The following is a 19,973-nucleotide window of genomic DNA, read 5'->3' as shown; positions in this document are numbered from 1 at the left end:
ATTGCTGAGCCCTCCCCTGGCGCTGAGCAGCAGAGCAGCAGCCTGGGGTGGGTGCCAGGGCCTTGGGCTAGGTGTGCAGCCAGCATCAGCTAAACGCTGCCTGAACTCTGTCCGCTTTCGCTGCCCCTTGGCTCAGCAGCACCAGCCGCATCTTTTGCTGCAGTCGTGCATCCACTGACTAGCCTGGCACAGAAACCCAGTGTCCCCTGGGGGCAGATAGTGTCTGCTCCTTGCTGTTTCACCTGCCTTAACAAATCCCTTTTTTTTTTTTTTTTTAAGATTTTATTTAGGGATCCCTGGGTGGCGCAGCTGTTTGGCGCCTGCCTTTGGCCCAGGGCGCGATTCTGGAGACCCCGGATCGAATCCCACGTGGGGCTCCCAGTGCATGGAGCCTGCTTCTCCCTCTGCATATGTCTCTGCCTCTTTCTCTCTCTCTCTCTCTCTCTGTGACTATCATAAAATAAATAAAAATTTTAAAAAAGATTTTATTTATTAATGAGAGACAGGGAGAGAGAAAGGCAGGGACACAGGCAGAGGGAGAAGCGGGCTCCATGCAGGGAGCCCTACGTGGGACCTATCCCAGGTCTCCAGGATCACACCCTGGGCTGAAGGCAGCACTAAACCGCTGAGCCACCCAGGCCGCCCCACAAATCATACTCCTAATATGCAGACTCTCTCCTCGTTTCTTATTTCTTCAGTTATATTTTTCTCATCCTATCTACTATCTACTATGGTCCAACTACAAACACAGATTAGATGCATAATTTAATTCAATAAATATTTTATTATTCCATCTGTGCTAGGGCCTAGAGATCCAAAAGTGAGTAAAACCAAGATCTTGCCCTAAAGAGTGAACAGATTTTGCTGGGGAGCAATGGGCTGAGTGGAGCACCAATTGCTATAACAGAAAGCTGAAGGACAACCTGTTCCCAAGATGGGCTTACTTTTCTTGAGAGTGATCATAAACAAGGCAACGTCCTCCTTTCTTTTTTTCTTTTAAGATTTTATTTATTTATTCTTAAGAAACACAGAGAGGCAGAGACACAGGCAGAGGGAGACACAGGCTCCCTGCAGGGAGCCCGGTGCAAGACTCCATCCCGGGACCCCAGGATCACGCCCTGAGCCAAAGGCAGACACTCAACCACTGAGCCACCCAAGCGTCCCAGCCACGTCCTCTTTATCCCCTGATGATGCTTAAGAGGCATATACAAGGTAAGGGACAGGCAACTGTTTTCTTAACAAAATGTTAACCCTGTCCTGACGAATAAATTAACATAAGCCCCTTGGCCAAAAACCTGATTGGAGGCCAAGCCAAGAGCTAGTCGTGGCTTTCAACTGAGGAGAAACAGCCAGGGTGAAAGCCCGTTCTGAGTGTGAGGTGGTCCTGGGATGTGGGAGAAGGAAGGGGACGCAGGTGTCCTCTGGAGTCCCACAGGGGCAGCCAACAGCCAGGTGGGGGGGACTGGAGCCAACCGTGGGGCGCCCCAGCTCCTTCCTTGCCCCTTCCCCTCGCATTCCTGCTTTCCTCTCCTCTCCCCCGCCCTCCCTCCCCTGGTAATGGAGGGATTCCTGTGTTCTGGAGGCATCTGGAGCTTCTCCGCGACCTGGGGCAGGGCAGGGACAGCGCTGGGGCCCAGGGGGCTGTGGAGGGGAGACCGTGGCACCTGGGGCCCCGCTCCCTTCCTGCCTTTGCCCGCTCTGTGGCTCCAGAGCCCGGGGTGCCCCAGCCCCTTCCCTTGCAAGGACCCATCTCCCCATGTCTCCCCGTGTCTTCCCCGGCTGCTGCCCCTCCGATGTCCCAGCGGCTCCCCTCCAGCCGTCTGCTGACCCCGCGCACCACCCGGCACCACCGCCTGACCACCGCCCTGAGGTAGGAGATGCACCACGTGAGAAACAGCTGGCACCACAGCTCTCCACGCCCACCCCCCCCCACCCCCCGTGTCTCCCCTCTACTGAGGAATCCCTTCCACCCCTGTTTGCTGGGCTATTTCAAGAATCAGTTCAGACACAAGGGACCCTTCCTTCATCTCTCAAAGACCCCCTCCTTGGAGGTTCGCTGTTCCTCCGAACTCTGCATCCTGCTCACCTCTAACATGGCCCTTACCATATGACATTTAAATTCTCTGTGGGTGTGTTTGTTCCCCTAGATCTGACCATGACCTTTTCAAGGACAAGGCAGGGCCCAAGGCCAAGGACCATGTCTCGATCATCTTTGGATCCACAGTGGATACCCAGTGTTCAGCACTTACTTAATTGCACAGAAGAGTAAAGAAAAGAGCACTGGTGGATTACTCAGCCCCGGCTGCCCTAACAAAATACTACAGGCCGAGTGACTCAAACAAAGATCTTTATTTTCTGGATGCTGGAAGTCCCAACATGAAGGTACTAACAAAGCTAGTTTCTACTGCGGCTCCCACCCTTGGCTTGCAGGTGGCCACCTTCTGGCTGCTTCCTCATGTGGCCTTGTTTTCTGTGCTTGTGTGGAGAGAGACATCTAGTATCTCATCCTCTTCCCACAAGGATGCCTGTCCTGCTAGATTAGGGCCCTACGTTTATGACCTCGTTTAACCTTAATTAGGTTCTTAAAGGTTCTCTCTACAAATAGAGTCACATTGGGGGTTAGGGCCTCAACCTGTGAGTTTTAAGGACACAAAATTCCATCTATAACAACTGGTTGAACTTGAATTTAGAAGATAAGAGCTCAGGTACTGACTTTCCCTGAACCCAGTTGAGTGCTTTTAGGCAGCAAATCCATTATGCTCTATAAACCTCAACTTCTGTGACATGTGGCCAGTTTTATGGAGTCGTTGAGAGGCTGAAATGAGACCGTGGCTGGAGGACATTTTGTGAACTATAAATTCCTGTACCTGGTAATGATTTAATTATTCCTTCTACAACTATATCATCTTGCAGTTTACAATGTGACTTAAAACGTATGTATCCTTCAACAGATGTACAAGGAATCATTACTGTTATTATTACTACAGGAATACCTAAAAGGAAAGTTTGTTTATAATCCATACTGCAGAAAGGATTCAAGGCAGCTTCTGAGTAAAACTCTCACACAGGAGAGGGCATTACCTATCACTTCTCACAGAGGCTGTAGAAAAGGCCCAGGAAGCTGTTGATCAAATGAATGACCACCAGGAGAATCTGGAGGAGGCTGATGCACAGAAGGGTGGAGAAGAAGGACACGTGCCAAATGACTGCTTTAGAAGGCTCCAGGCAGACAGAGTTCCAGAGTGAATGATCATACAAATAATTCCTATCCCAAAAAATAAGGAGACCGGGGTTTGAGGAATAAGTAAGAAAAGCCAAGTAAACAACCTCAATAAAAACCTGGGGCCTAAAAAACAAAAACAAAAACAAAAACCCTGGGGCCTTCCCCAGCCAGGGTCATAGGCCTAGACTCTTCAGGGTGGCTATTGTGGCTGCATCTGCAAAATTCTGAGCATCAGAGAAGGGGGTGCTAGGGCAGCCCTGGTGGCGCAGTGGTTTAGTGCCGCCTGCAGCCCGGGGTGTGATCCTGGAGACCCGGGATCGAGTCCCACGTCGGGCGTCCTGCGTGGAGCCTGCTTCTCCCTCTGCCTGTGTCTCTGCCTCTCTCTCGCTCTCTCTGAATGAATAAATAAATAAATATTTTTAAAAAAAGAGAGAAGGGGGTGCTAGAACGTGTGACCAAGAGGAGTTTGTAGTCCATCTGTGTGTCTTTCTGTCTGTCTTTCTGTAACTCTCTGAAAAGACTGAAAATCCAAGTCTCCATCCACTTACCTGTTATGCAAGTCTTGGAATGGGTAACCGTATTTCCAAGCTTGTGTCTGATTGAAGGATGAGCCATCAAACATGCAAAATGGACCATCTTTCAGGGCTACGCCGGAAGTGATAAAGCAAATCAAGGCTCCAAGAGAAGCCAGGCCACTGGACAGCAGAGCAGTGAGTATCTGTAGAGGGAGAGAAGAAGCCATGAGGTGAGACGGGGTCATGACCAGGTGATGGAGTGATCTGGACAAGTTGAATTTCCCTGGCACTCAGGCTTTTCCCCATCGTATCACATGGGGATAATGCTGCCCCTGGCACATCCTTTAAAGAATAACCAAGGCAGGGTGGCTGATGAGCGGTCAGTGGATAGAGCCAGGAGGGGTGGGAGAGAAAGCCCTGAGAAGGGGAAGCAGTGGAACCTGGACCTGGGTCTCCCTGGCCCAGTAGGCTCTCCAGGTTGGCATAAAAAACTTTTATATTCAGGGGCCGCCTGGGAGGCTCAGTCGGTTACCGACTCTTGATTTCAGCTCAGGTCACAATCTCGGGGTCTTGAGATAGAGCCCTGCATCAGGCTCTGGGCTAAGCATGGCATCTGCTTAATATTCTCCCTCTCGTTCTCCCTCTACCTACCCCCTCCCCACTCATGCATGTGCTCTCTCTCTCTCTCTCAAATAAATAAATCTTAGGAAAAAACCTTTTACATAGCCTCTGGGTAGAAGGATTGGATGGTCATCGCCTGGCCATTTCTGACTCTTAGAAGGGAAAGCTGTATTCTCAAAAGTTCCAAACTCCTACCCCTGGTTCCTCTCTTTCTCAAATCAAGCATGAAAGGAAACAAGGGAGGTAGGAGGGAAGGGGTTAGAAAAGAAGGGAAGGAGGGAGACAGACAGAAATTACAGTCAGCTCTGAAGTGACTCCAGTTGTGTCATTGTACTTCTAGTCTGTGCACCACTCACTTCCCTCCCAAAACAAAACGAGTGCATTTCCTTGGCAGGATTCTAGCTTGCTTTTAAATTGGCTTCTTTCTGAGAATACTAGGTCATGTTATCCCTTCCAAAGACTACATATTTTAAGAATTTAAATAAAACATATATATGTGTATATATATGTTTATTTAAAGCTATATGTGTGTGTGTATATATAGCTTTTATACAGAATCGTGGAGTCTTCTTCCCACGATGTCAGGCTGGTTTGGAGGTTGGGAAGAGCCAGGGAAATGCTCAAAATGTGATCCTGGCCCTGACAGCATCACATCACCTGAAAACCTGTTAGAAATGCACACTTTCAGGGATCCCTGGGTGGCTCAGTGGTTTAGCACCTGCCTTTGGCCCAGGGCGCGATCCTGGAGTCCCGGGATCGAGTCCCGCATCGGGCTCCCAGCATGGAGCCTGCTTCTCCCTCCTCCTGTGTCTCTGCCTCTCTCTCTCTCTCTCTCTATGTCTATCATAAATAAATAATCTTTAAAAAAATGCACACTTTCTGGTTCACACCAACCTCTGAATCAGAAAAATCTAGGGGTGGAGCACCAGGGGGGTTCAGTAGGTTAAGCGTCCGATTCTCGATTTCAGCTCAGGTCATGATCTCAGGGTTGTGAGTTCAAGCCCTACATGAGGCTCAGTGCTGGGCCTGGAGCCTGCTTCAGATTCTTTCTCTTCCTCTAGCTCTCTGCTCCAGCCCCCTCCCTCTAAAAAAAATAGTCAACTCTTGTCTCTCCTACCTTCTCCTTTCCTCAGAGAATATATCCAGAGAGAGAGAGAGAGAGAGAGAGAGAGACTGTCTGGGGTGGGGCCCAGCAATCTGTTTTAACAAACCCTGCAGGGATTCTGATACACAAGTGTGAGAACCACTCACTCGCCCGGGGAAAACCTGACCAGACTGAGAACAGATAGTGAATGAAATGTGTGGGTGTTTATATTTAATTCTTTAACATGTAATTCTGAATCAGTGGGGTTTCCCATATGTGGGCTGCAGATATCAAAGTAGGCTGTAGAGTTACTGTAAGGAGTCCACAAATTCATGTGTCTGAGACTGAATAAGCAATATATATGTACTGAGATTTTTCAGATATGTATAAATGCCACTGTAATTTACTCTGGGCCTCAGTTTTATTTTCGGTAAAATGGAGGAGTTAGACTAGAATAAAGTCATTAGATGATTTCTGGAAAACCTTTCAACTCTAAGAAAAAATAACCAGGAAATTTTCTTTTTTTTCTTTTTATTAAGTAGGCTCCAGGGCAGCCCGGGTGGCTCAGTGGTTTAGTACCGCCTTCAGCCCAGGGCCTGATCCTGGAGACCTGGGATCAAGTCCCACGTCGGGCTCCCTGCATGGAGCCTGCTTCTCCCTCTGCCTGTGTCTCTGCCTCTCTCTCTCTCTCTCTCTCTCTGTGTGTGTGTGTGTGTATCTCTCATGAATAAATAAATAAAACCTTAAAAAAAAAAAAAGTAGGCTTCACACCCAGTGTGGGGCTTGATCACAACCCAGAGACTGAGTGCATTTCCAGCCAGGCACCCCAGGAAATTTTCTATCAATGACACATGACTGCAGTGCACTTAACTTATGTCCATATTATTCAATAGTCTAAAAATAATGGTAACAATTCCTCACATGTTTATAGACATTTCTGGCTCATTAAGCACTTATTCCCTTAATTTGATCCTGTTCACTCCCATTTTATAGATGAGGACCTGACGCTCAGAAGGATTAAGGAACTTGCCCAGCAGCTTAGAGTTGTTAAGGGGGTACAGTCAGGACCTGACTTCAAGCCCCAAGATTGAAATTGCCTCTTTACTCTACTTGTAGAGTAATAGAATGGGGGTACATTCTGGGTATTAGGAGAGTAGAATCTGGTGCTTACACTTCGGCAGGGCCAACTCTTACTGAAGCAGCCATATCTCCAGCCCATCAAGGAGATGAGGGTAGCTGCAGTGAGTACCTGGGAGAGGAGAGAAGAATGATAAGAAGACTTTGGGTAACTGACATTTCTAGCTGCACCTGTGGCTGTTGAAATAGATTGGTTGGGCACCTCACAAGGATTTGATTATCCCGTATCTTCCCCAGAGGGTTTGGCTTTGACTATCAGGATGAAATTGGATGACTAGCCTGATCGGACTCTCTGGATGGTAACCTTTACACCCAGCCTTTTAGTCCCAAGCCAAAGTTCACCAACAAGACTTGACAAGTCTTCCTAGGGTCTCCCATTCCTTGGAATTGCCATAGACCCAAGACTAGTTTGCTAGATCAAGCATCCTTTTCTTTCTTTTTTTTTTTTTTTGTTAAGATTTTATTTTTAAGTAATCTCTTACCCAATGGGGGGCTCAAACTTATAACCCTGAGATCAAGAGTCACATGCTCTGCCAATTGAGCCAGGCAGGCACCCCAAGATCAAGCATTCTTGCAAGGAACCCAAACACTACTTCCCTGCCATCTCCCTGCTCCACCTGAGGGGTGTTTGGGGAGTTCACACCCAGGGAACTCCAAACACTTACCATGAGGCCTCCTCCCCAGAGCCCAGAGCCCAGCATGGCATGCTTGCCAATGAGGCCCCTCAACAGGTAGGTCACATCCCAGTTAGGCAAGAGAAGCACCATGTTGGTTCCAGCAGCACACAGGGCAGTAGTCCCAAGGCTCAGCCCCAAGATGCGAGAGCAGGTCCGTGAGCATGCCATCACATCAGGAGACAACAGCATCCTGGAACCAATGGATGGAGGGTCATGGTAGCTCTGCTGCTGGGAGCATCAGGAAAGGGAACACCCATAGCAAGGGTGGGATGGGGGAAACAGACTACAGATACTGTCCCCTCCTGGGGTCAGATCCAGAGAGCCAAAGAACTTCCTTAAAATCTCTGCTTTTTATAAATAATCCCCAAAGGATAGGATTTTAATTCTCCATTTTCTGCCAACCCCCACTCATCCCATCATATTTTGCTTATACCTTTATATAGCCAGTGATTATCTGTATTTGGGGCAGGAAAAAATGTTTAAAGGTGTTTAACTCTCTTTGAAAGATGTCATTTTAAAGATGTCCACTGCCAGCACTTCCATTCAATAGTACAAGAAGTGCTATCTAGTACAATAAAATAAAAAGAAGCAAAAGTAATATAGATAAGAAAGAAAGAAATAAGGTAACATGATTATCTATGTAGAGAATCCAAAGTAATTTACCAAAAAGTTACTAGAACTAATAAGTGAGTATAGCAAGTAACACAATAAAAATATACAAAGATTCTCTTATATTTCTATATACAAGTAATAATAAATTATAAAAACTTTTAAAAACAATATTTAAATAGCATAAGAATAGGGATGTCTGGGTGGCTCAGTGGTTGAGCATCTGTCTTTGGCTCAGGTTGTCATCCCGAGTTCCTGGGATCAAGTCCTACATCAGATTCTCTGCATGGACCCTGCTTCTCTCTCTGCCTATGTCTCTGCCTCTCTCTGTGTGTCTCTCATGCATAAATAAATAAAATCTTTAAAAAAATAAGTAACATAAGAATAGAAAATATTTATGGATACATTTAACAAAATATGTGCAAGACTTGTACATTAAAAATAACAAAATATCGCTGAGAAAAATTAAAGACCTAAATAAATGGAGACATATATACCACATTCACAGATCAAAAGACTATCATTAACATGTCAATTCTCTCTCAATTGATGTGTAGATTCAATACAATCTCAGTCAAAATCCTAGCAGCATTTTGTTGTAGATAACAAATTGAATCTAAATTGATGTGGAAATGCAAAGGCCAAAATACTAGATTAGCCAAAATACTTTTGAAAAAGAGCAGAGTTGGAAGACTTACACCATGTGATTTTAAGACATTTATAAAGTTACAAAAAGTAAAGTACTGGTATATAAAGACATACAGACCACCAGAACAGACTAGAGAATTCAGAAATAGACATACACACATGAGCAAATGATTTTTGAAAAAGATACTGTTTCAGTGGGAAAAGGACAGTCTCCAACAGCACTAGAACAAACTATATGCAAAACAAAAAATATATACCATGATTATTACTGTAAACTATATTCAATAATTAGAAATGAACCATAGGTCTAAACTTACTAAATATTTAGAAGAAAGCAAAGGAGAAAACATTGGAATTTTTAAAAAACATTTTATTTTTAAGTAATCTCTATATCCAACATGGAGCTCAGAACCACAACCCTGAGATCAAGAGTCACATGCTCCACATACTGAGCTGTCCAGGTGCCCTGGGATCTTAAGTTAGGAAAAGATTTATTAGATAAAAGACAAAAAGTACAATCCTTAAAAGTGATAAATTTAACTACTTCAAAATTAATTTGCTCTTCACAAAACACTTTGGGGGCACCTGTGCGGCTCAGTTGGTTAAGCATCCAACTCTTGATTTTAGCTCAGGTCATGATCTCAGGGTCGTGGGGTCAAGTCCCACATACAGTTCCAAGCTGGGCATGGAGCCTGCTTAAGATTCTCTCTCTCTAAAAAAAGAAAGAAAGAAAGAAAGAAAGAAAGAAAGAAAGAAAGAAAGAAAGAAAGAAAGAAAGAAAGAAAGAAAGAAAAAAGAAAATGAAGAAGGAAACCCACAGACCGAGACAATACAACGTGTATTTTGCAAATATGTAGGTGAATGTGAATACATGCACATCTGATAACAGACTTGTAACTATACTATATGAAGAACTCTTAAAACTATACAATAAGACAAGCAACTTGATTTTAAAAATGGGAAAAAGAGGGCAGCCCGGGTGACTCAGCGGTTTAGCGCGCCTTCAGCCCGGGGCGTAATCCTAGAGACCCAGGATCGAGTCCCACATCGGGCTCACTGCATGGAGCCTGCTTTGCCCTCTGCCTGTGTCTCTGCCTCTCTCTCTCTCTCTCTCTGTGTGTGTGTGTGTGTGTGTGTGTGTGTGTCAAGGGAATAAAGTCTCTTAAAAAATAAAAGGAAAAACTTGATTAACTTAGCATTATCTGTTTATCTTAGGGTGAAGAGCCTGGTGCCAGGCACAGCCGTGAACAGGGTGGCTGGTGGTCTGTTCCGGCCTCTTCCACACCCCCCCCCCAATCTTTCCTTCCCCTAGTCCCAGAGTCCACGCTTGCCTCCTGGGACTCCTCCCAGCAGAGCACTTCCGGCTGCAGTTGCTAATGTTTCAATGTGAAGAGTTGCCTTCACCCTGTGCCCTCCCCCTCTCTCATGAGAACTCGCCCCCCAAAGGCAAGGCCTCCAGGACAGGGGCCTGCGTTGGGGGAGTGGGGGAAGGATATGAAGCAACAGTGACCCTTAGCCCAGGGACGGAGGAGGCTGGAGGGAAGGGTAGGGACGAGGAAAGAGGAGGGATGCTGGTCTCCCCCTAGCCGCCCCCTCCCAGATGGCGCACTCCTGGAGGCCCCTTTTCCTGAAATACTGGCTGCTGGGTCCTCGTCCTCCAGCCCCCAGGGTGACGAACGGGCCCTGCTGTCAGGAGCCCGGGCGCCTGGAGGAAGCCAGCCCTCGCCACAGTGTGCCCACCAACCTCCGGGATATAAACACACGGCTGTGGCCCCCCTCCCACTGTCCCATGAGGGCAAAGCTCCCGTACGTCCCTGTGCTGGAGCAATGGACGGTGTTAGCAAGTCAATGAGTCTAAGCCACACGCCCTCCCGGAAGACTGATACTGTGTCAGGGGCCCAGGTAAGGACCCGAGTGTGGCTGGACAGCAGCGGGGCCTGGAGACGGCGGCGCCAGGAACGCCTCACCCCACCTGCGAGTAAGGCCCGTGGGCAGGGACATCAGAGCAGACACCCACCCCCCCCACCCCCCACCCCCCGCCACGGTCTCTCCTATGGAAAATTCTGTCAGGGGAGAATTCTGTAGGGGAGGCTAGAGAGCATAAGCGTGTGAGGACGAGCAGGGAGCTGAGTGGGCCTGGGGGAGGGAATCCCAGACTCCCGCCGAGCGTTGACCTGGGAAGGCTTGGCCGCTGCGCCAACTGAGTCACGTCAGTCTGAACTTCACTTCCCCTCCCTGACCTTGTCACACAGGAAATCACTCAGGACGCAGGACGCAGGGCCATCCTCAGAAACACTTCCACGAACGTGAGCCTGGAGACGAGCAAACAGTGCGGCTAATTTGATCTCCAAGAGAACAGCGGGATCATGAGGCGAAGCCTTAAAACCGGGCCCTGTTCCCACCCGAGGTCCGGGCCGGCAGGGCCCCCGTAGGAGTGACCGGCGAGGCCGCGGGGAGACACTGCAGGTTGTCTGCGGGCCGACTCCTTGGCTGCCGCGTAGACGGCCTTGGCTGGCATTCGGAAGTGTGGGCACGGCCTCCAGCAGGCCTGAGGCGGGGCTCAGGTAACACACCCCGGTCCTTTCTTGAGGAGCTAAGCCTAACGGCCCACAAGCCCTGAGCCAGTGTGGAGCAGAGGTGTCCAGGGAAGGTGACGGAGGCCACAGCGGCACCTCATGTCGCCCGCAGAGGCGAGGCCCACCTCCTGGAAGGCTGAGGGCCAAGCTGAGACTTCCCCCACAGCGAGGCATCCCACAGACGCAGCCGAGGAGGGACAGGCATCTGAGCAGGGGCAGAAGGCCCAGGTGGACAGGCTGGGGCCAAGTGAGGTGGCACGAGCCGCCTGGAGGCGCCCGGGGGCAGAGGCAGGCCCAGGCCTGGTCAGCGAGTCGGCGCCGTGCCGGGCCTCACCTCCGCTTACCTGCAACCCAGGGCAGGAGCGGGACGGGACAGAAAGCGGCTGAGGAGCGCTGGTCTTCAGGGGAGGCCTGGACCCGGCAGCCCTGGTGGGAGCCCGAGGGCAGGGTGGCCCTTATGTGAGCGGCTCATGGCCCACGGCAGGAGCTGGCCTCCCTCGGAGAGCCCTCCCCGGATGACCCACGTCTTCATGTGACCCTGGAAGGAACCAGGAGGCAAGGCCTCGTGAGCGACGACGTCTCGGTGAGTCAGACGAGCACCCATGAGAAGTACCTCACCCTCCCTTCTTCCCCAGAGCAGCGACCCTTTCCCCAGCTGGCGGCCCTCAGCTGCCCCACCCGCAGCCCAGCTGGGGCTCTGCGGAAAACCAGCACCGAGCACAGCAGCCATCTTGTCCCTGTCACCTCCCTGCATGTGCACCAGTTCCCCGCTGGCTGCCCTCACCTTGCGCCAGTCACGCCGCAGTGCTGAGTGCGTTGTGCTGCTGGGTTTGGGAGGCCTCTGAGCCCCTTGACAAGCCTTCATTCAAGATCCAGCTCAACATCCGCAGGAGGTCTTCCCTGGTTTCTTCACTCCGAGTTAGGCACTTCATTGTTGCTAATATTAATATCAATATTATATTTAATATTGCTAATATTTTATTGATATTTTATTTATTCATGAGAGACAGAATGAGAGAGAGACAGAGAGAGAGAGAGAGGCAGAGACACAGGCAGAGGGAGAAGCAGGCTCCCTGCAGAGAGCCCGACGCAGGACTCGATCCCGGGACCCCGGGGTCACGCCCTGGGCCGAAGGCAGCCACTCAACCACGGAGCCCCGCAGGCGCCCCGAGAAGGGATGGTTACAACTGGCCATTACATCCTTGTGGACTACAGACGGCTGCTGTCTCTGTGTGCAGATATGTATGTGCCTGAAGCAAAAGCTGGTAAACAACTATTGAAAAGCTCATTAAGTAGAATCCAGTTTTCATTTTCACTGCAAAAGAGAATCATCTAGAGCCTACGTGAATTCCTGGGTCTTTGCAGAGAACCGAATTTGGATAAGAGATACTAGGTTGAGTACTCACAAAGCTTTATAATAAGAAGAGACACTTATTCACCTTATAAAACACATTTACAAACTCTCTCATTAGATCCTGACAGCAGACTTTCCAGCAAGTGACATAACGTTCAGTCAGCCTTGGGATGCAGACAGGGATGGTGGCGCAGAGGACCTTGCCCTGCTCGGAGCACCAGGGAAGGAGGCCGCAGAAACTCATCCTCCTGGACGCACCGCACGGCCCCACCCAGTGATGCCGAGGGTGTTTTCTTCTCCCCAACCCACATCCCAACTATCTTAAAGTCTTCTTTTGGAGGCAGTACCGGGGTGCTTTGGCACCGGAGGGGCCTGGGTCCCCGTGCCTGCTACGGGTACCTATCAGCTATGTGCACTTGGGTAGTTCGCGGAGCCCCAGAAATAACCTGGGCCTGTTTTTCATATAAAATGATGCCTACCTTGTAAGTTTATTTTGAAAATTAGGATGTGAGAGGCCTAGAATACATTAGTCCTCTCCTGCTCTTCTTGGATCTCAGCTTAGCAGAAGGATTTTACACGGGACACCCGTGAGAGCATCTCGTACTTAGACGATTAGAATGCTCTGATGGCTGAGATCTCGGAGGCTACCTCCATTCCCAACGCAGTGGCGTGTCTGACAGCAGACCCTCGCACATGGGTACCAGGAAAGTGGTGTGCGTGGAGCAAGGGGAATTAAGCAGAATTAGGCTTTAACCCCTTGAAGAACCAAACTTCTTTGGGGCTGTGCTAGCAGCTGTAGACCTTTCTTCCTTAGGGTAAACGTGAGACAGTTAATTCAACGGTTCGCCTTACAAACAAGACACTTCTTTAAGAAACTATATACTTGTGATAAAGAATTTTACTAGGCCAGGCCAGTTGTAGGTCAAGTTCTCCACTCTCCTTGCAGTAAACCTCTACGGTAACAGAGGCCTGACGAGTGCCACAAAAGAACTAAAGCATTACCTTTCTTTTTTTAATTTTTTTTTTATGATAGTCACACACACACACACAGAGAGAGAGAGAGAGGCAGAGACATAGGCAGAGGGAGAAGCAGGCTCCATGCACCGGGAGCCCAATGTGGGATTCGATCCCAGGTCTCCAGGATCGCGCCCTGGGCCAAAGGCAGGCGCCAAACCGCTGCACCACCCAGGGATCCTAAGCATTACCTTTTTATAGATGTGCTAATAATCATAGAATTTGGCTCCCCTGGGAGCGCCGGGGTGGCTCAGTTGGTTAGGTGTGTGACTCTTATGAATCTCAGCTCAGGTCTTGATCTCAGGGTCCTGAGTTCAAGTCCTGTGTTGGGCTCCACGCTGGGGGTGGACCCTACTTAAAAAAAAAAAAAACAGACCAAAAAAACGTGACTCCACTGGAGACACAGCTACTAGTTATCACTTTGGTGGTGATATCTCTAGGGAGAGGCAAATAGGCGTCTAGGAAGGGCACAAATTCAGAACGGAGCCTGGGTGGGAAAGCAATTTGCCTGGTGCCATAAACCGAGACTGAAAGGTTTAGGAGAAGAGGATAGACAGATGTTCCATTCTGAGGGATACTGTTGGACCTGGCGGTGGGATTCGATCCAGGAATAGAGGAAGTTGAAGGGAAGGGGAAAAGATGAGCATCAGGCCAGTGTTCCCCAAATAAGAGTGACGGGCTATCAGCTTCCTGTGGGTGGGCCCCCACCTCAGCTGACAGCTGACAAAACAAGAGAGCACATTCCCTTAATTGGAGGGAGGAAAAAAGGGAAGGTCAGAGGCGTTCCAAGCATTGCCATTTATACTCGTCCGCTGAAGGGGAAGTATTGGTTTTCTTTTTTATTAGTATAAAAATATCACAGGCTTCAAGCCACTCCCACCAGGCTTCTGTCTCCAACAGCACACGGAGATTGTCCTTGGTCTCCAATGACTTTTTGCATCTAATAGACACTTCACTATCCTTTTTACTAGGCCCCAAGACAGAATTAGCCACAGCGGGCCAATAGGTCCTTTTTGAAATTCTTGCTCTTGGCTCCCTAGACACCCCGCTCTGGTGTTTCTCCTCCCTCACGGACTGTCCCTCCTCGACTGGACCTCTTTCTGTTGGTGATCTCCAGACCTAGGTCCTGGATCCCCTTCTCTGACTTTCTCCTTGGATGAGCACATCCAGGATGATTTCTTCCCCACCAAACCTGCCTGTTCACAGCTCCCTGCCTCAGTAACCACACCGCTCCCTGCCCCCTGCTGGAATAGAGTCGTTCTTGATTTTTGCGGCCCTTCATCCCTCAAGTGTCACGCGGCAGTACGTCTTTCGTAACGCAGCTCTGATCTATACACGGCTTCCCGGGTGTGCGGCCTCCTCCGGTGCAGGTGACCTGTTTTACGGTTTGATCGTTGCAACATCTCTACTCTGGCTCTCCAGTCCACTGTCCACATGACGGCTTCTCATTGCAGCTGGACCGCGACCGGAGCTCCTTAGCAGGGCCTCATCAGGCCTTGTGTGATCTGGCTCTTAATCTGTGCCACTCCCTTTGCTCACTACACACCAGACCTACTTGCCTTCCCTAAACATCTCCAAGACATCACTTTCCTCCTCCCCAGCTCTTTGCAGTTGTTGTTCGGCTTGGCAGCGTTCCTCCTCATCTTAGCACGGCCACTTTTTTTGCATCCTTCAGGTCTCAGCCTAAATGTTAACTTCCCAACATCTTATTTAAAGCAGAATTCTCAGGCGCCTAGATGGCGCAGTCGCTTAAGTGTCCAACGCTTGGTTTCAGCTCAGGTCGTGATCTCAGGATCATGGGATCGAGCTCCATGTCAGGCTCTTTCTCTGTCCCTCTGCTCCTCCACCTGTCACCCTCGCCCTCTCTCTCAACCAAATAAATCTTTAAAAAATAATAAAGAATTCTCTATCTGCTCAATTTTTTTCACTGTATTTGAATCACATCTATTTTCTCGACGGTTGTCTGTATGAACCAAAAATTAAGTTCCTTGAGGACAGGGCTATGTAGGCTTTGCTCATCACCATGTTTGTATTAGTTGGCACATTAGTGAGGGTACTTAAATATTCTGTGGCTTGAGGAATGGGAAAGATACTTCAGCCCAATGTAGTATTTATGCCCAAACCCTGGTCCATCAATGCGGCCAGGGAGACACAGTCTTGGAAGAAGATGGCAAGTCCCATCAGGATATGTTGCTGAAGCATAGGGATGAGGACACTTCCACAAGAGGAAAAGAATAGCCCAAACTGGTTCCTGGGGTTACTGTGGGCTAGGCAGTGGTCTCAATTTCTATAACACAATAAAATCCTATCTCCTGGTTTTTCTCCCATTAATTTAGTAATTCCTTTTTTCCTTCACTTGTTTTGAGTTCTCAGTCATTATTCCTGGTCTGAAAGATTACATGCTGGAATTGCCCGAATGTGAGTTACAGAATCCTACTTTCCTAAAAATTAGCTAGCTTACCCAACGATTTCCTGACAATGTGCCCAACATTCATGGAGCATTACCATCAATGTTCAACATACTAGTAGTAGCAGAGAAGCGAGCAAACGTTATCCTTGATGATGCGACTATGAATTAACTTATGTCAGTAAATACTTGTGTCCTAAACATTAGGAGGGTAAGCTTTTGAAGCCTTAATTATATTAATTAAAATAATATTAAGGGAGTCTTATCTCACAAAAACAATTCCAAAAAAACTAATACTGAAAAGTTTTTATTTCCAAGATCAAATATTACAACAGGACATTTACATGTATTTATAAAAAAATGCAGCAGTTGAATTTATAGATCAGAGGTTTCCTTGAGTTTGGTCCCTCTCTCAGCACAGTGAGCTGATGTCTTCAAAAGATTTATCCCACTCCCCTCCCTCCCCCACCCCGAGTGCCCTCCCCACCCCCCCTTCAAGTTGCAGTACCAATATAAAGCAACTGGGTACAACACAGCAAATATATTCACAATTTGGTACAGCCAAAACCAGAGGATCACCAACTGAAAGACCCTCTCTTTAGAAATTATTTACCTGTAGAGTATGTGTATCTATAGATATACCACACCCAGTTATCTAAGATCTCCCTGGTTTTAGAGCAAGTGAAAGTTCCATTGAGTCTTAGCCAGCAGTACAGCTCTGCTTTATCTAATGGCATGTTTTTCTCTTCCTCCAAGTATACATTTTCCACTGCCTCCGGTCCTCACATTTAAGGCTTTCCCTAGCACCTTAATTTTCACCAACTAGATGTACAGGAGGGTCTCTAGTGTGTTGTGAACAAAAAAAATTTAGTGGATGATCCTTGCTCACTGGTCCCAAACCCTACTTCCCACTTTGCAGAAGAGCCACAGAAACAAATATCTCCTAGCACCATGGGATTAAAAGCCCAGAAAACTGAGAACTGTATGTGCATTTTAGAGAGCACTTGCCAGAACACTACAGTAAGAGCGCTGTCTCTGTCCATCTTCTTGGATTCAGTAGCAAAGTTACACTACAAATTAAATTTAGAGCCTGTCCTGCATTAAAAATGCAAATCTCACTAAGACTGCCACTTAGTCCAGAATAAGGATTCCCAGGGAATCTCTAAATACTGTTAGGAACTGCTTGAGAAACACTTTAAAGCAAATACCCCAAGCTGACGTCACTCGAGTCCCCACCCCACCCCCTTCCCTATTCCCCAAACAAATTTCATTCCTTGATTAACCTCTCTGAGTAAGATGGAAAGTGAAGTTTGGAAAATGACATGAAAAACGTTTAAAAAACACAACTAGTGAGGACACGCCGGAATTGGGACATCCCAGATGATTCAAAACGCATTATTTAAACTGAACTCATACAAAGCATGCACAGAGCCTACAAACACTCCTGAGAGTATCCATGGAACAATCAGAATCTACTCAAACAAGGACTTTTATTAAAGGGTTAAAAAAAGAGACACCAGATGCTTAGAAGTTGTTAACAATCAAAAGGAAAACCGTTCTAAAAAAGATTTTTAAAGGAGTGAAAAAACTGTATCTAACAGATTCATGCCAAAGCTTGGATGAAAGCCCCTCAGAAGTCTAAGTATCATGTTAGCATCAACTGGATCAACTGGTACTCATTTCTCTATACCTAAGACTAGAGGATTATATCATAGCTTTACTGTCTGTTTCCCAGCAAGAGTTTTAAATAGCCTTTCCAAAACTGAAGGGACAAACATAAGAAAGTAACAAGGCCCAAGTCCCCAAATGGGTAAGATAAACAGCCCCTGGTACAAGCCTGCTACACTCAGTAACTAAAAAGTGGGGGTTACATACTACTTTCATTCTAATTAATTAGCAAGTAAAAGGGGACTTTCTGGTGGCAATGGTAACTTCACTGAGGTTTAACTGAGAGGGAAATAAATCATCAAAAAGTTAAGAACATATGATTAGGGAAAAAAACTTATTTATATTTCAAATCACACCATTTAATTGATATTTTTCCATTATTAAGAACACAGAAATCTGAGAAAAACATACTATCAAACCATTTTGTTGAAAACATTAAGATACTCAACTGAGCATCAGCATTCCAATGTCATTAATTTGAAATAACATGTACTCTTCTAGAGCCAGCAAGCTTGACAAAAGAAGAAAAAAAAAACCAGAATGGCAGGGAATAGCTCCAGATCAAGACTCTCTCCCTTCTTAGTTAAGATGCTCATACTGAGTCTATGAAAGAAGCAAATAAAAAAGATTTTAAGAAAAGGAGAATAATTCCAGGTCAGAATGTATCCAATGATTTGAAATGCTCCCATTTTATTTACACCTTATAAATCAATGATTCATGGTAGCCCAGTTAGATAAATAACTCGTTTTGATACATATAAAATTTCCTTATGTTCAGTCCAGTGTAGCTGGACTATTCTTCCTATTTGAAAACTTAAGTGACCCTGTAAGGGATATAAAATCTCAGGGCATTTTGATTTCTGTACAGGAAATAAGCAACAACAAAAGTTTGTTGTCACAGAATTAAGTACAACAAAGCAACTTCCCATATTTAGAGATTAATGTGGGATTGTTCTTGGGCAAAATACTATTATTGATATTTGTATCTCTAATCCTACAAGTAAATCTGGCCATCTCTTGAAAATACTTTTCAGAAATGCTAACTCATTTTATTGAAGTAGTTCATATTGGATTGCTCAACTCTAGTAGGAGATCGTATGGCAAAGAATGGCATGAACCAAAAATTATCGTGTTTGTGACAATGACTGAGATTCTAAGCAGTACAACAGCATTCCGCAGGCCAAAAAAGGGGAAGGTGTCTCCTGGTGTTAGCCGTTCTGTATTTGGAACAAGAGAATTTTTAGGTAGACAGAGAAAATGAGCTATAAAAACATTTGCTTCAAATTGTTCCCTTATGCATTAAATTATGAAAATAATTTAAAATGTTACATACTCAAACATAGAAATGGAATTTTAAAAACACAGCTAATTTCATTAAAAATCATACCTAGTTTTCAGCGAATGAATGTCTAAAAAGACGAGAATAGAAAATGGCAAAGTAAAAGAGAAAGTAAGATGAAAAGATTTTCTCATTAACGGTCTCATCATCACATCCAATAATTTAATTACAAGTTTACTTCATGGGAAAATAATCAAGGTTGTCATAATCTCTATAAAAAAAAAATATTCCTGATTCTAAGCCGTCCAGCAGTGTTGACACATAGGTGAGTCAAAGACCAAAATCACTGTCACCGAAATACTAAATTTCTACATAACAGGAGAAATCAAGATAGTGCCTTGGTATTCTGTTGGTTATTCTCTGCACAGAAGAACATTTTTGCCACTGAACCGTGTACAATGCAATACTAAGTTTCAAGGCAAGTTGATATGCTACGCAAGGCAAATCAATGAAGTTGAATATTCATAGGACACAGCTGTCTTTAAGTAGCCTTTTCATCAAGGCTTGTAATATTGGAAAACTGCCACATTCATCAGCAGGGTTGGTTCTCCCGACTCTCATTTAGTTTTACACAAGTCATCACTTATTCATCAACCTGCATCCTATGATTTACTATTGAGTAGCTAAGTGAAAGAGAGCCAAAGAAAGACAATATGAATGGCATAATGGAGATACATTCTGTGAGATAGGAAGTATTTTTAAAAGTCAACCTCACCAAATCTTGAAAAGTTGTTTCTGCCAAAACCAAGTATAAATTCTGCAACTTATACAAATCAACAGTTGCTCAGCAAGTACAGTGCTTTGTTAAGCACACAGGTAAAATAAAATTTAACTCTGTTGTCAGTGAAATATTTAGCTCATTAATCACATTTTAGTCATACTTAATACAGATTAGAAACACAGCGTGAAGTTTTTTAAATTGATGAATTGTGTTTAAAAGATCATTACTAGGGCAGCCCGGGTGGCTCAGCGATTTAGCGCCGCCTTCAGCCCAGGGTGTGATCCTGGAGTCCTGGGATTGAATCCCACATCAGGCTCCCTCCATGGAGCCTGCTTCTGTCTCTGCCTCTCTCTCTCTCTCTCTCTCTGTCCCTGATGAAT

At 46.4% G+C, this 19,973-nt stretch overlaps 1 protein-coding gene across 1 annotated transcript; it reads right to left on the bottom strand.

Annotated features, from left to right (window-relative positions):
• Window positions 1-3,010: 3,010 nt before the first annotated feature.
• TM4SF19 (transmembrane 4 L six family member 19) lies at window positions 3,011-11,479 on the bottom strand. Its single transcript, XM_055316434.1, has 5 exons — window positions 11,435-11,479; window positions 7,246-7,447; window positions 6,615-6,692; window positions 3,772-3,941; window positions 3,011-3,265 (listed from the first exon to the last, which is right to left on the bottom strand). The coding sequence occupies exons 2-5, from the start codon at window positions 7,444-7,446 to the stop codon at window positions 3,085-3,087; spliced, it is 630 nt and encodes a 209-aa protein (XP_055172409.1). The 5' UTR covers window position 7,447; window positions 11,435-11,479; the 3' UTR covers window positions 3,011-3,084.
• Window positions 11,480-19,973: the final 8,494 nt, after the last annotated feature.

Source organism: Nyctereutes procyonoides, unplaced genomic scaffold (assembly GCF_905146905.1).
Source record: "Nyctereutes procyonoides isolate TBG_1078 unplaced genomic scaffold, NYPRO_anot_genome, whole genome shotgun sequence".
Lineage (NCBI taxonomy): Eukaryota > Metazoa > Chordata > Mammalia > Carnivora > Canidae > Nyctereutes > Nyctereutes procyonoides.
The sequence above is the reverse complement of the archived record's forward strand: the minus strand, read 5'-3'. Positions and strand labels throughout refer to the sequence as shown.